The sequence below is a fragment of the Ambystoma mexicanum genome, chromosome 14, assembly GCF_040938575.1.
Source record: "Ambystoma mexicanum isolate Mex_15411 chromosome 14, UKY_AmexF1_1, whole genome shotgun sequence".
In the NCBI taxonomy this organism is placed as follows: Eukaryota; Metazoa; Chordata; class Amphibia; order Caudata; family Ambystomatidae; genus Ambystoma; species Ambystoma mexicanum.
The window spans coordinates 13,184,426-13,199,025 of NC_090940.1; the positions used below are offsets into that span (position 1 = coordinate 13,184,426).

Here is a 14,600-nt window from a genome sequence, read left to right on the forward strand (position 1 = left end):
GGCCTTTGGGATGCGACCAGTGTTTTCCACTATTTTGCATGGGTGAAACAGGGAAAAATATCACAATGGACCATTAGATTGGTACAAATGGAAGGAAACAGGGAAAAATATCACAATGGACCATTAGATTGGTACAAATGGAAGGTTCATCCTGTAAGGGGAAAGGGGGATACCATGTCTCACCTGATGGACTCTGGGTATATTCGCGGAGATTGTCTCCTCCCATGTGATCTTCCCTAATATAGCCGCCCCCAGGGTCAGGGTCAGGATGCAGCTGCCGTCCTCTAGCCACATGGAGGTCACCGCTGGGAAAACGATGATAAGTCCATCGGATTCATCACATTGGGTACGCGTGGGAAGGAGCAGAGGAGGACAACTCCAGAGGGGAGAACTTGGTTACGGAGTGATAGGTCCAGGGTGGAGTGTGTGTGAAGGGAAATAAGACCCATGGAACTCTCGGTCAAGCCTAAGGGTCCCAGGGAAGAACAACCTCTGCCTTTACTGTGACCAGGAGGGGAATTTTGGGGTAATTGTCCTAGGATATCTTGTAATAGTTGATTACCAATAGCTATGTCTCAGCAAATGCTGACGGCCATAACTAAACTCCTCAAGAAAGGGGTAAAGTTTAGTTGGACCCAGGAAGCAGAAGAAGCGTTTCAACAACTTAAGGAACACTTATCTCAGGGCCAATCCTCTTACTTCCAGACACTTCACAACCATTTTTTGTTGAGACAGATGCTTCAAATCTTGCTTTTGGAGTAGTACTTTCCCATAGACACCTAACAAACCAGACAATTGCCTCTGGTAGAATATTTATCAAAGACGTTACTTTCAGCTGAAAAGAATTACACACTAACAGATCGAGAGCTCCTAGCCATTAAGAAGGCATTTCAGGAATGGAGACATTATCTGTTGGGAGCCAAACACATTGTCACTGTTTTGACTGATCATCGGAATTTGCTTTTACTGAAGTCGGCTCACACTTTATCACCTCAGCAATTGCGTTGGTCCTTGTTCTTTGGCGATTACGATTTTGTGGTTACCTACAAAGCATGTCGCTTGAATGGAAAGGTGAACGCCTTATCCTGACAATTCCCGGGTAGCGAAAAGGAGGCAGACATTAAGGTTGAACCAGTTATTGCTTAGGAGCGGGTTATTTAGGCTATTACGCAAAAGGGAAATCAATTTCAACAGAAGATTCTACAGAATATGTCAAGAGAAGAGATACAAGCGTTGGATGAGCAAGATTCAAAACGACATATTGATGATTGAATTCTGCATATCGATTAAAAGCTATAGATACCTAGAGTGGAGCTTCAAGAAAGAATTTTGAGCAATCGTCATGAATCAAAGTTAGCTGGACATCCAGGATTCAGATAGACATTAGAGTTAGTTAACAGGCATTTTTTATGGGGAATCTTAAAACAAGATACTTTGAATTTCATTAAGGTTTGCAAGGTGTGTGCCCGGTGTAAGGCAGGTGAAGGGAAACCTACTGGATTATTGATTCCATTGCCATTGCCAATTCCACCTCGCCCAGTGCTAGTGGTGGTAGACTTATTGAATAAGGCAAGTCATTTTATTCCTATGGAAGGTAAGGTAACAGCAACAAATCTAGCCAAAAGATTCCTAGAGAGAGTGGTTAAATTATACAGGTTACCAACCCAGATAATTTCAGACAGAGGGCCAACGTTGATCTCGAAATGTTGCAGAGCCTTCTGTAAGGCGTTAGGAATAGAGGGCAATTGTCATCAGGATGCCACACTCAAACTAATCGGCAAACAGAACAGATCAATCAAGAGTTGGAGAAATATCTGAGATGTTTCTTGCAAACTGAGCGTAGTTGGGTGGATTTTCTCTGGTTTGGCTGAATTTACCTACATTAATTCTGTAAAAAGTTTGACTACCTTTTCACCTTTCTTCTGTAACTATGGGTTCAATCCCTGATTCCTAAAGAAAATATTCCAGAGAAGAACCCCAACCCAGAAGTTGAGGATACATTAATGTGCACAAGGAAGAGTTTGGCAGAGGCAGAATTAGCAATTCAAAAGTATAAATTGAAATATAAACAATATGCTGATCAAAAGCGTACGGCTAGCCCTCAGTATCAGGTTGGGGAAAGGGTTTGGTTATCTACCAAACAGTTGCGCCTTAAAGAAAGAACTAAGTTTAGTCCACAATGTATTGACCGTGCAAAATAGAGAAGGTGATTAACCCAGTTACAGTAACTCATAAGCTTCCACTAGGTATGACCTTTCATGTAAGCACGAGAAGGTAAACCCCGGCACCTGTAATTATGGAGGATAATGGGAAGGAATATGAAGTCAAAAGCATTTTGGATTTGAGATAAGAGAGAGTGCATCTTCAGTATCTCATAGACTGGAAGGGAAATAGTTCTGAGGAAAGGTTATGGAAATCAGCTTCAGATGTACATGCACCTTGTTCGATTAAGACATTTCACAATAACTACCCTCACAGGCCTGGCCCTGAGACAGGGCTTTGCAGAGGGGGGCTGTGGTTGTGCACAGAGACATAGACAGGGTAGGGCCTGAGAGGGCAAAGCCCACCCAAAATCTGTAAATGCCCACTCAGCAGCACTGTGTGGGCATTTGAAGATGTTAATGACACTGCGGTCGGCCCTACTACGTTACCTTCAGGCCCCACTTGATACACTATCCTGGCAATGCCTCTGGTTTTGCATAGGGTTGGGGGATGTTTTATTAAAGTGCTAGTGTGGAAAGCATCCTGGTTTCTTTTTTTTCCCTTGACTAAAGTTAATCAGGAATCAGAAGCTAAAATGGCTGAACAATGAAGGAAGCTGATTGGTTGGAGAGAACAAAGACTGTCATTAAAGAACTCTCTGAGAATTTTGTAACTGCCTATCATCCTAGTTTAGCCCTGGACTAATGGTTTTAGGCCTTAACATTAGAATATCCCAAGAAAAGATCCAGATGAAGAAGAATCAAAACAGCTGCAGATACATTACTTTGGTCAGAAAAGAAGATTTCAGGTGGGAGCAGAGAGGTTTAGTGAGAGAGATTGCTTAAATATGAGAGACTGTATTTGTTATTTTTGAAGTGATAAATCCAGAGCTTGGTGAAGTCTACGTGTCAAGTTGAAGTGTAAATGTGAGAAATAGTTGAATCCTTGTAGCTAGTATTGAAAAGGTGGACAGCGCAGCGGCCGTTCTGAGAAACTCTCCGGCACAGAGTCAGAGAGAGAAAGCATGAAAGCAGTGTGTGCATCTCCTGGGAAGGCACAGAGTCAGAGGGAGAAAGCATGAGCAGGGTCCTGCAGTGCATGCGTCTCCGGGAAGGCACAGAGTCAGAGAGAGAAAGCATGAGCAGGGCCCTGCAGTGCGTACATCTCCGGGAAGGCAAAGAGTCAGAGAGAGAAAGCATGAGCAGGGCCCTGCAGTGCGTGCGTCTCCGGGAAGACAAACTCACTGGCACAGAGTCAAAGGGGGAAAGTATAAGCAGGGCCCTGCAGTGCATGTGTCTCCGGGAAGGCACAGAGTCAGAGAGAGAAAGCATGAGCACGGCCCTCAGTGCGTACATCTCCGGGAAGGCACAGAGTCAGCGAGAAAAATCATGAAAGCAGTGCGTGCGTCTCCGGGAAGGCACAGAGTCAGAGAGAGAAAGCATGAGCAGGGCCCTGCAGTGCGTGCCTTTCCTGGAAGAGAAACTCACCGTCACAGAGTCAGAGGGAGAAAGCATGAGCAGGGCCCTGCAGTGCGTGCCTCTCCTGGAAGAGAAACTCACCGGCACAGAGTCAGAGGGAGAAAGCATGAGCAGGGCCCTGCAGTGCGTGCCTCTCCTGGAAGAGAAACTCACCGGCACAGAGTCAGAGGGAGAAAGCATGAGCAGGGCCCTGCAGTGCGTGCCTCTCCTGGAAGAGAAACTCACCGGCACAAAGTCAGAGGGAGAAAGCATGAGCAGGGCCCTGCAGTGCGTGCCTCTCCTGGAAGAGAAACTTGCCGGCACAGAGACCCAGCAGTGCGTGCCTCTTCTGGAAGAGAAACTCACCGGCACAGAGTCAGAGGGAGAAAGCATGAGCAGGGCCCTGCAGTGCGTGCCTCTCCTGGAAGAGAAACTCACCGGCACAGAGTCAGAGGGAGAAAGCATGAGCAGGGCCCTGCAGTGCGTGCCTCTCCTGGAAGAGAAACTCACCGGCACAGAGTCAGAGGGAGAAAGCATGAGCAGGGCCCTGCAGTTCGTGCCTCTCCTGGAAGAGAAACTCACCGGCACAGAGTCAGAGGGAGAAAGCATGAGCAGGGCCCTGCAGTGCGTGCCTCTCCTGGAAGAGAAACTCACCGGCACAGAGTCAGAGGGAGAAAGCATGAGCAGGGCCCTGCAGTGCGTGCCTCTCCTGGAAGAGAAACTCACCGGCACAGAGTCAGAGGGAGAAAGCATGAGCAGGACCCTGCAGTGCGTGCCTCTCCTGGAAGAGAAACTCACCGGCACAGAGTCAGAGGGAGAAAGCATGAGCAGGGCCCTGCAGTGCGTGCCTCTCCTGGAAGAGAAACTCACCGGCACAGAGTCAGAGGGAGAAAGCATGAGCAGGGCCCTGCAGTGCGTGCCTCTCCTGGAAGAGAAACTCACCGGCACAGAGTCAGAGGGAGAAAGCATGAGCAGGGCCATGCAGTGCGTGCGTCTCCGGGAAGTGAAGTTGACATATGTCAGCTAACGCAGATCGGAGGCAGGCCACACTTCTCTAAGAAGTGAAATTGGCATGACAAAGCTGTTCTGAAGGCAGCGCTACTGTAGGGTGCCTTGGCAAGCAACATGAAAGGGAATTAGAAAGACATTCGACAAACGAATATGACAAGTGTTGCCCGCATCGCCCTCGCCACAGTGCTAAGTAAACAAGAAAGATTTAAAGGACCTTTTGAATTCTCTTCTGGAAAGAAGACAAAACGTTGAGCAGAAGCAAAAAGAAAAAAGACAATTGTTTGTTAAGTGAGGTAGTTTAAAAGCATTATCATAATAATTTATTTTTTATATATCGCTTTAATCTAAACCACTTTACATAGGACATATTTACAACATTACTATTCATTAGCATCAGAGGCGTTGCTGGGAGGGTCTGGGGGGAGGGGGGCGATAGCCCAAGGTCATTTTATTGTAGCCCCGAATAGAGGCTCAGGGGCTACAAAAAGGCTAGCTAGCCCTGGGACCTAACAGTCCTGATATTATCTTAGCCCTGGATCCTTTCCAGACCTAGCCGCAACCTCTATAAGCATAGATTTAGTTAGGGGATTAGAAGCTGGACACTTCAGATCTGCTTAGCCTGATGTGAAAGTGTAAAGCTCCTGGCGCTCAGCAGTGCTCAGCAAGAGGTCAAACAGGTAAGGAGTTCAGTAGAGAACAATAACGCAGTTTACTTTAGAAACATAAGCGAGGATCTGTTGTTTGTTGATTTCTCCCCTACCCACTTTCCCTACCCGGAGGTTACTAACTCAGCTGTTACTTGAAGGTTGAGTTGATAATGTTTGGAGGTGGCGCGGCCTGCCTGGGACCCTTCACGTGTGGCCAGGGAAGGGCAGACGCTTCTGATCCAGACCCTGTGGGTGGTGTTCTGTGGGAGGATCACATGAGGGAGGAAATAGGTCAGGAAGACTGGGAAACTCCCCCTGTTCAACTTTCCCCACAATCCTACACTTCTAATAGCTTTTGCCAAGCAGAAGAAGTAAGAAAAACTAATTTTGTTGGTAGGAACTACAAGTCCCATAATCCTTGAAGTACTGGGACGAGGAAGAGGACTGAAGAGCAATGTTGCAGTAGGAGTCAGCCTATCAAGCCTAATCACCCACACCTGAGGGAATCAGAGAGGTTTAAAACACCCTCTCAGGTGCCGGACATGAGTTGTAGTTGCAGAGGAAGATAGATCTATGGCTGGAGTTCATGCAGCAGCAGAAGTAGAATGAAGAAAGCACAGTGTTGGCAATCCAGACAGAAGTTGGGAAACCGAAGGGGCGCCGGGACTTTGATCAAGCAGATCTCAACTGCCTGTCCTGGGAGGGTCCTGTTCCTGAAACTCTGAAGTGCAAAGGTTGAGCAGCAGAAGGAGTGAAAGAAGACTGCTTTTCCCCATGTGAACCTAATTGCAGAGATTGGACACAGTCTCCAGCAGGAAGCGTGCCGAAGACTGTGGCTGGAAGGTTTTGTTAAGCCGAGGGTCTCAGGCGAAAGAGGAGCTCCTTAATTACGTGGCAGGACGGAAGATACCAGAAGCAAAACAAAAAGGGGATGGCTGCAGGTTTTGAATTAATCATAACCATGGGCACAGCTTTGGGCAACCCTCAAGACCATTGTTTTTCAGCCTGCCAAGCCATTACAGAAGAGGGTTGCCCAGAGCAATGCCAGAGGTAAAGATTAATTCTAAACCTTGCAGCCATCACCTCTTTGTTTTTGCCTTGCAGACCGAGGATAACTTCAGCAAGGAAGGGTGTGGGTCCAAAAAGAAGCCAGAAGCTGTAGAAGCCCTGCAGCATGCAAATAGAGGAATTCAGAATCTGGTGAGTGTTAACGAGTGTTCTGATCCCTTGCACGAATACTGACATGCAACTGTATCCAGATAGAATTGCTCGCTTATGAGAAAAAGTGATGGGAAATTGATCGTGGATTGTCAGATAATGGGAAGTCTGAAAAGTAGCACTCGCTTGTAAAGCGAACATCATTCATTTCCCTCTTTTAAAGGAAAGCTGCAGTGCAACCTTTTTATTGAATGATACATTCCCTGAAATAAGTTGTCGCGTGTGCGAAAAAACGATTCTGAGATGAAGGGTAATCTCTTAATCAATAATAACGCAGTTGAAAACAATCTAACACTCAAGTTATGTGACTGAACATTAACGTTGCGAGGTATAGAGAGCCAGCAATGTCAACGCCAAGATGGAATTAAGTGTGGCTCCGGACCGGAGTGAAACAAGCGTTTTCCAAAGTTAAAGTGTGGTGCAAGTTTTCCCATGAGCCAAACCGACTATCAGCATTGCCCAAGCCAAGAGTGTGCAAACATTGTCTACAGCCAAAAGAGACTGACAACAAGGTTTATGACTTATGACTGACAACATGGTTATGCCTCATGCCAACTATTTATTTATTTTATTTTATTTATTTGCATTTATCAAGCACGCTTGCAGCCCATAAGGCATCGAAGCACTGTTACAGATGATAAGCAGACTAGATTTACAGGCGGGTGCCCAATGGGCTCATGGTTACACGGTAACGAACAAATATGCAGGGAATTGTTCAAACCAACTTGTGATAGATATTCTGTTTAGACAAAGAGTCTAGTTTTAATAGCCTTACGGAAGGCTAGGTGTGATTCAATCAGTCTTAGGTGAGGTGGCATCACTCTTTGCCTCCTGCCAACTATCCTGGTTGGCAGGAGAGGCAAAGAGACAAAAGCAAGGTTGGTGAAAGGGAAGCTGGCTACTTGTGATTCTGCTCTAAAAGCTAATACAATCTACATTGTCAAAGCCAATAGGAGAAAGAGAGAAGTAACCTACGGGTAACTCTGTGATGTTGTTGTGGGAGACGGATAAGATTGGCAAAGAGGCTGCCTTTCTGGAATGTGAATGTTCAGAAGAAGAGTGCCTTGCTTACATGAAGGTGTTGAAGTGCCCTGAAGTGAATCTTGTCTATTTCTTTAAAAACCTGTTCAAAGTCATAAAGATTCAAACCACTGAAGCTGTGGTGATATTCTGGTTGTCAGTAGATTGGAAAGTTCAGAAGCACAGGTACATGTGGAACACTATGGGGCAGGCGAGTAGACCCACATGGCGGAGACGTCAACCTGATATGAGAGTCATTGAGGTGCATGTGGAAGTGCTGTGAAGTCATCCTAACAAAGACAAACTGTGAATTCCAATACTATAAAGAAGGGCTTAATAACCAGAAGCTGTGTTTATTTTTTTGTTATTGTTGTTTGGTTAGCAAGTAACTTTTAACAAATGTACAAAATATTACAGTACAAACAAGAAGCAATTCAAGATTACAATTCAGAGTGCACATTTTAAATTATAATTCAGAATAAAAGTTAGTAATAGAAGAACCTGGCCATACAATATTTAATCATGGCGCAATAATTTCCAAATGTCATGTTATAGGTGGTAGAACTTTTTTTAAAATGTGAGTTGCAGCAGCCATCCAATTGCTACAACCATACCAGTTCATAAAAGGTTGCCACACTCTCTCAATCAGAACCGATAATGATATTGAAGGAGATGTCCAAAGTAAAACATGCGCCTCTCATCTAGAGCCCCACAGAGGAGTAGAACATGTCGCCTCTCATCTAGAGCCCCACAGAGGAGTAGAACATGCGCCTCTCATCCAGAGCCCCACAGAGGAGTAGAACATGCGCCTCTCATCTAGAGCCCCACAGAGGAGTAGAACATACGCCTCTCATCTAGAGCCCCACAGTGGAGTAGAACATGCGCCTCTCATCTAGAGCCCCACAGAGGAGTAGAACATGCGCCTCTCATCTAGAGCCCCACAGAGGAGTAGAACATGCGCCTCTCATCTAGAGCCCCACAGAGGAGTAGAACATGTCGCAGGGTTTCCACCTCATCAGGGGAAGAGTAAAATCGGCATAGCCTCAAGGACCAAGGAACTTTGTTTCTGGCACCCATTATTTAATTGGTCTGGAGCAGGTTTAGGCGCAACTTCAGCACCCTGGTACGCCAAGATCTACTAGGTGACTTCTTGTCATGATCTCTGCTTCCAAAAGGTCAGGGTTTTCCCAACTCCCTTGGAAGCAGATCCATAACCCAGGTTCCGAGTGCCAACCAGTCCCAATTGGGACCTTTTGGACCCAGTCCTGGCGCCAGTGGCACCAGGCTCATAAATATGCCCAGTCCCAGCGCTGGAAGCGCCGGGCTCATAATGCTGGGTGGACTTACCTGCAGCAGACCATGCTGCTTACTTACCTGCCAGTTGAGCCCCTGATCCTCTCTGTTTGGGACTACTTTTCCTGTTGGGTGGGGCAGGAGCCACTCCCTAGATTCAGAACACTGGAACTCTTCTGGAAAGCAGTAACTCTTTTCTTACCTAGGCGTGGCTGTGGAAGGAGACACCTAAGCACTACAGGAGGCTATTTAAACCACACCCGATGGATGAATCTTGCTATGCGTTATTCTGCATCCTCTGCAGCAGAACGCTCATCGTGTCTTCTGCATCTGATCCTGGGCCTAAGGAAAAAGGCTTACCATCCTGAATCCAGTCTTCAGCAACACCTATAAAGACAAGAAAGAACAGGTTAGCATTACGGTCTTCAGTGACAGCTCTTCACTTACCTGGTCCATCGGCTGTCACCAACGCCTCGCGCTGCATTCCGGCATCTGAAAGACAAAGGCTTACCTACTCTTCGTGCGCTCCGGAGGTCTTCACACTGCATTCCGGCATCTGAAAGACAAAAGCTTACCAACTCTTCGCACGCTCCGGAGGCCTTCGGCGCTGCATCCCGCATCTGAAAGACAAAACAAGGTGCGTTTAAAGACATTGGGGAACTTTAATACTCACGTGCCATTACTCCTTTCCACATCTAACCCAGTGGGTATTCCGGCACCCTGCAGCCGCTCCGAACTTGTACCTGCAAAATAAAAAGACAGTTAGAGCGCATCGTGAAGCAGGCAACAAGCGCTTACTTACGTGCTTCCAGGCGCTTCTATTCATCACACGGGCTCCATCTTCAACTCACTTCAGCCCGTCATCCGCCATCGCCGGAACCCTGCAAAACAAGAAACATCATTACTAAAGACTTTAAAGACATTAGAATTACTCGAAACTTACCGTTCGTGCAGTAAACGACGGACAGCAGTCCTCTGAAGTCAAGAGGCCTGCTCCCCTTATCCAGTGAAGAAACTGGTTACAGCACCCTGCCCCGAGGCAGATGGAGACCACGGCGTTCACTTACCTAAGGTGAGAGCGTTAACCTTTGGGGTTCTACAGGAGAAGAGAAAGGGAAGAAGAGAGAGACATTCAATAACCCAGTTCCTTAATCCCATATTTTCTATCTGCAGACATCTTACCCTTCGAGTCAGACATACAGTGCACAGAGGTCCAGCCCAAAGAGCCAGCCGTGTGTTACACATCACCTTTGAAGATACGGTATACGCCCAGTCAAGACCGGCGCCTCTACGGGAATCAGGTGAGCGTTACACTTCTTCAGATATCGCAGACAAGTTCCGACTGCTCTAACACAATCAACAAATCTGCTTATATGTGCTATGATCTCAATCTGCCTATTATGTTTATCCAGTCCCATTCCTTTAGTTTTTTAGGACTGTCAGATGATACATAGCCACGTCTCTATGAATACCATACCTTTCGCAGACTCCCAGTTATTTAGGGCTTTCCAGGACTTCTTATGGAGTAGCTGCTGTAATAGCCACCAAATCGAGCCCACCTTTGCACAGACAATGCTCCTCAGTAAGGAAAGATTCTTGTAATTGAGGCAGAATTGAATGGATGATGACCCAACTTGTAGACGATAACACCAGCTGGGAGACCATTGGGCAATTGCAGAACTTACCTCCAGAAAAGTCCCTCCAATGCATCATAGTCCAGATAGAAAGGGAGCCCCAGGCTAATAGGCATAACCTTCAGCTTGTAAAACTTGAGTACTGGGCTCAAGGAGAAGTGACTAAATTTACGATTGACAGCACAAGCTTGAGTGGCATGCATTAGCATTTTGGAGCGGTAATAAGATTGCAACTCAGTTCTTTTATGTAGCTCATAAAATCTATACCCCAAATAGCAAACATTTGACACTCGTTCCAGGGGTAGACCACGCACATTCCAACGGAACGTCTTATACTTTCATTTCATCCCTGAACTGAATGAGAATATCTGAGATTTATTGGTGTTAATTATCACATGATTTAGTTCTGCACAGGCTGCCAGAGTATCCAGCTTGTGCTGTAATCCTATCGGGGTGTAATAGAAAAAGACAAGGTCATCAGCATACAACAAATAGTCCAGCCTCAGGTGAGCCAAATTTGGGGAAAAGCTATGAATGTTCTTAAAAATCTCAGCAACGTCTGACAGAAAAAGGCTAAAGAGTAGGGGGGCCAGGACACAACCCTGCTTGAGTCCACGCATAGTAGTAATTGATGCAAAAAGTTTGCCCTGGGCATTAAGACAAACTCTGATGGAAGTGTTAAAGTGTAAGGCTGTCAGTATCCCAAGCAGGTGTTCTGGGCATCCCCAGTCTCTAAGTTTGGACCATAAGCAAGCCCTGTCTACACCGATGAATGCCATAGAGACGTCAATGAACGCCATGTAAAACACATCTTGTATAGGCGCTACACAAATAAACTATCAAATCAAATCATGTACAGTGGTTTTGACTTCACCATTGTTTCCTATTTCAGTAGGCCCAGGATACAAATGTTGGGATTAGTGCCTGTCCACTTCCTAAACCCACCTGCAGCAGATCTAGTCTACCTGCACCGGAGGCCCAATCAGTCACCGCCCTCAAATCCATGCTGGCATACATTTTTGCTGGGACGTCTAAAAGTGCAATAGGCCTTTAGATAGCCAGGAGCGATCTCTGGCCCTTTTTGTAAATCAGGAAAATTATGGAATGAGCCCATGATTTCGGCATAGTGTCTGGGGAAGTGATTTGTTTAAAAATAGTGCTCAGAATATACACCCACAAATGGGGGTCATGTTTTATCACCACATTGGACAGGCCATCAGTTCCTGGTGCTCTGGACCTCTTACGTTGAGTAATGATTGATAAAGTAAGCTCCTCAGGGCAATCCAAGCACCACAGGCCAGATAGAAATGCCAAATAGCCATTACTCTCCCCAAATTCCCCTTTATACGCATTGGTGAAATGACCGATCCACTTCTGCATGCTTACCACATTCCATCACACCCTATTTTTGCCAGAGGAAGCCTCTAAGTGCTTGTCATAAATATGACTACCCTCTTCCAACTTGAGTACCTTCCACTCCAGAAAGAAGGGGTAATGGTTGCTAGTTTCAGTTTGCTAAAATGTCAAGGTATTGAAATTCTGTAGGATTTCTTCAGAGAAAAAGAAGTAGTCTAGAATACTACTTGAGTTGCCTCGATGCCATGTCGGATTAGAAGGAATGTCCCCGTCACCATACCATTCACCATATTCATATCCCAGCCATTTATAAGCTCCATCCAAACACGTCCACGCCTCCTTGCTGTGTTTATTTGAATCATACAAGCAGCTGTGTTCCAATAACTTTACCAAGAGTTGTGTCTATTTGAACTTAACAAGGAACTGTGTTTCTTCTTTGACATTTGTGAATTGAGGCAAAGCATTTTGGCCTGAAATGCCATTGATGCCATTTGATGAAGCGGAAAGTTGTTGTTCAAAGAAGAAGAGAAACCTTTCTGTTGTTTGAACTTTGGTTAACAGCATTTTCTGGAGACACATTGAAGGAACCAAGACTGAATTGAGAGTTTATTACAAACCTCGATGTTGTGAAGTGCCATATATTCTTTGTGTATTTGATGTGTAAGTGTGAGGGCCAGATGTTCAGTGTTAGAGTGCTCTCCTTTGGTTTTGATAGGCAGGAAAATCCTTATCAGAGATGGGATAGTGAGGCGTTTCATGAAACGTATGATTTAATAAAAGGGCAAAATTTGAGAAATCATTCAAATGGTGTCCGCCTCACATTTCAGACCCCTCACAGGGGTTGGTGGGATTCAGCAGCTCCTGCGTAATTGGCAAGGCAGACCTGACACCTGCTAAATCACATGCATTCATAGATGGATAGGTAGGCACGCACACATGAGTGAGAGAGAGAGAGAGAGAACGTTAGAGCGATAGAAACAGAAAGCAGACAGAGTAAGCAATAGAGCTCTAGCCAGGCGGCTAGACATGAAGACATGTATACAGACTGGGCAGAGTAATGCCAGGGATCGCTTGACATACCTCATGATGTACATCTGGAGCGCGTCCGGCTGCAGGTGGATGGCCCTGGTTATGTCTTTTAGCGCCTTTGGTAATTCATGGATCTGAAGATGGGGCACAGAAGAGAAGGCATTAAAACGCATTAAATCCTCATATATGATATGATATTTTATTTGTATTGCGCTCGTACACAGGTGTTTCAGAGCGCGACTAGGCAAGGGAGGGGAAACAAGGGAAAACACAAAACAACAACGATCTTACTAGGCCCAGTGACATTGAGAACGCGCAAGTGCATGGGAAGGGGAAAAGGGAAAAAGAGCATGGAAGGGGGGAGTGGAAAGTGCAGAGCAGAGGTGAGTAGATAAATAAATCTGTTGGCTGGCTTACGCAGACGATATAGTACTTCTCGATAGAACACCAATTGGTCTGCAACATCTGCTAACGAGACTGAATGAGTACGTTGAAATAAACAAATTAACAGTTAACCCTGTCAAATCAAACATTCTCATCTTCAAACATCCATTGACAAAAACCAAATATAAAAACTGGAAACTGGGGGGTGAATGTATTAGAGTTGTAGAAACCATAAAATATCTGGGTTATAATATACACGCCCATCCAACCCAATATAAGACAGATTCTGAGGTCATGGATAAGGTAACACAAGCCGGATCCCAAATGGTCAAATTGAACTATAAATTTTGTACATTTTCCATCCTTCCATTAGTGAAGTACTATTTAGCAAAAGTGGTACCAGTGATACTTTATGGATTGGAAGCTAAACCGGGTCTCTGGGCAGTAAATTGGGAAATTTTTGAGGGGCGACTTTGGAAAAGAGCTTTGGGACTTCCAAGCTGTACACCCATAAAAAGCCGGGGATTCGAGCTGGGCTTAAAGTCATTGAAGTGTCTGGCAGATTGGAAACTGATTTCCCTGTTTCGAGAAATAATTATGGGCAAAGAAACATCTCTATATGGAGACCTCAGGTCTCAAAAACTGCAGGGTAAGTCACCCCTCTTGATCATACTTGGGGGAGTGGACAGGGGGGAAGTAACGAAGGCACTGACAAAAATAAATCTTGACGTGGACTCCTTGATCTTAAACCCACTCAAAATCAAAAAAGAATTGGAACTTTTAGACTGGATCGAAACAATAGAGAATGTCAGATCAGATCCAGCTCAAAGTGCGTTCTTGAGGGGGGAAAAGGAACGTGGGTGTCCTTCAGGCTATCTAATGAAATCCCCTAATTGAAAGCTCTGCTCAAACTTCCTCAGAATGAGATTAAACTTGGTCCATTGTGGGGCAATTTTAGAAAAGCAAAACCAAGGGGTCAAAGCAAAAAAACTGTGCTCTATTTACATAAACCCTGCCAAGCAAACGTTAAAGCATCTACTAATGGACTGTGAAGGTTCATGGACATACCGCGCAAGATTATTTAAGAACTTCGTGCGCAGAGAGAAAGATATCATATCAGACTTTTTGTGGTACAAACGCTGCGTTGTCATTGGCTGCTATACAGGTGCTAATCAATTGTGAAATAGTCATTTAAACCTGTATAACCCAGGAAAACAGATCACCACAACATTGTGCACCCAGACGGCATTTGAAAAGTGGCAGGGTTTGGCAAAGAAAAGGATCGTTTGATTTTAGAAAAAAATTGTATATTTGTAAAGTAATTTTGTCATTTGCTTGCTTATTTGTCT

General features: G+C 45.4%; 1 protein-coding gene across 1 annotated transcript in view; it reads right to left on the reverse strand.

Moving 5' to 3' along the window:
• The window catches only part of TTC6 (tetratricopeptide repeat domain 6), a 1,171,050-nt gene that overhangs the window by 690,663 nt on the left and 465,787 nt on the right, over window positions 1-14,600 (reverse strand). Inside the window, exon 16 of the mRNA XM_069638410.1 lies at window positions 12,919-13,001. Within this exon, the coding sequence (XP_069494511.1) occupies window positions 12,919-13,001 (83 nt within the window). The remainder of the gene's footprint in view (window positions 1-12,918; window positions 13,002-14,600) is intronic.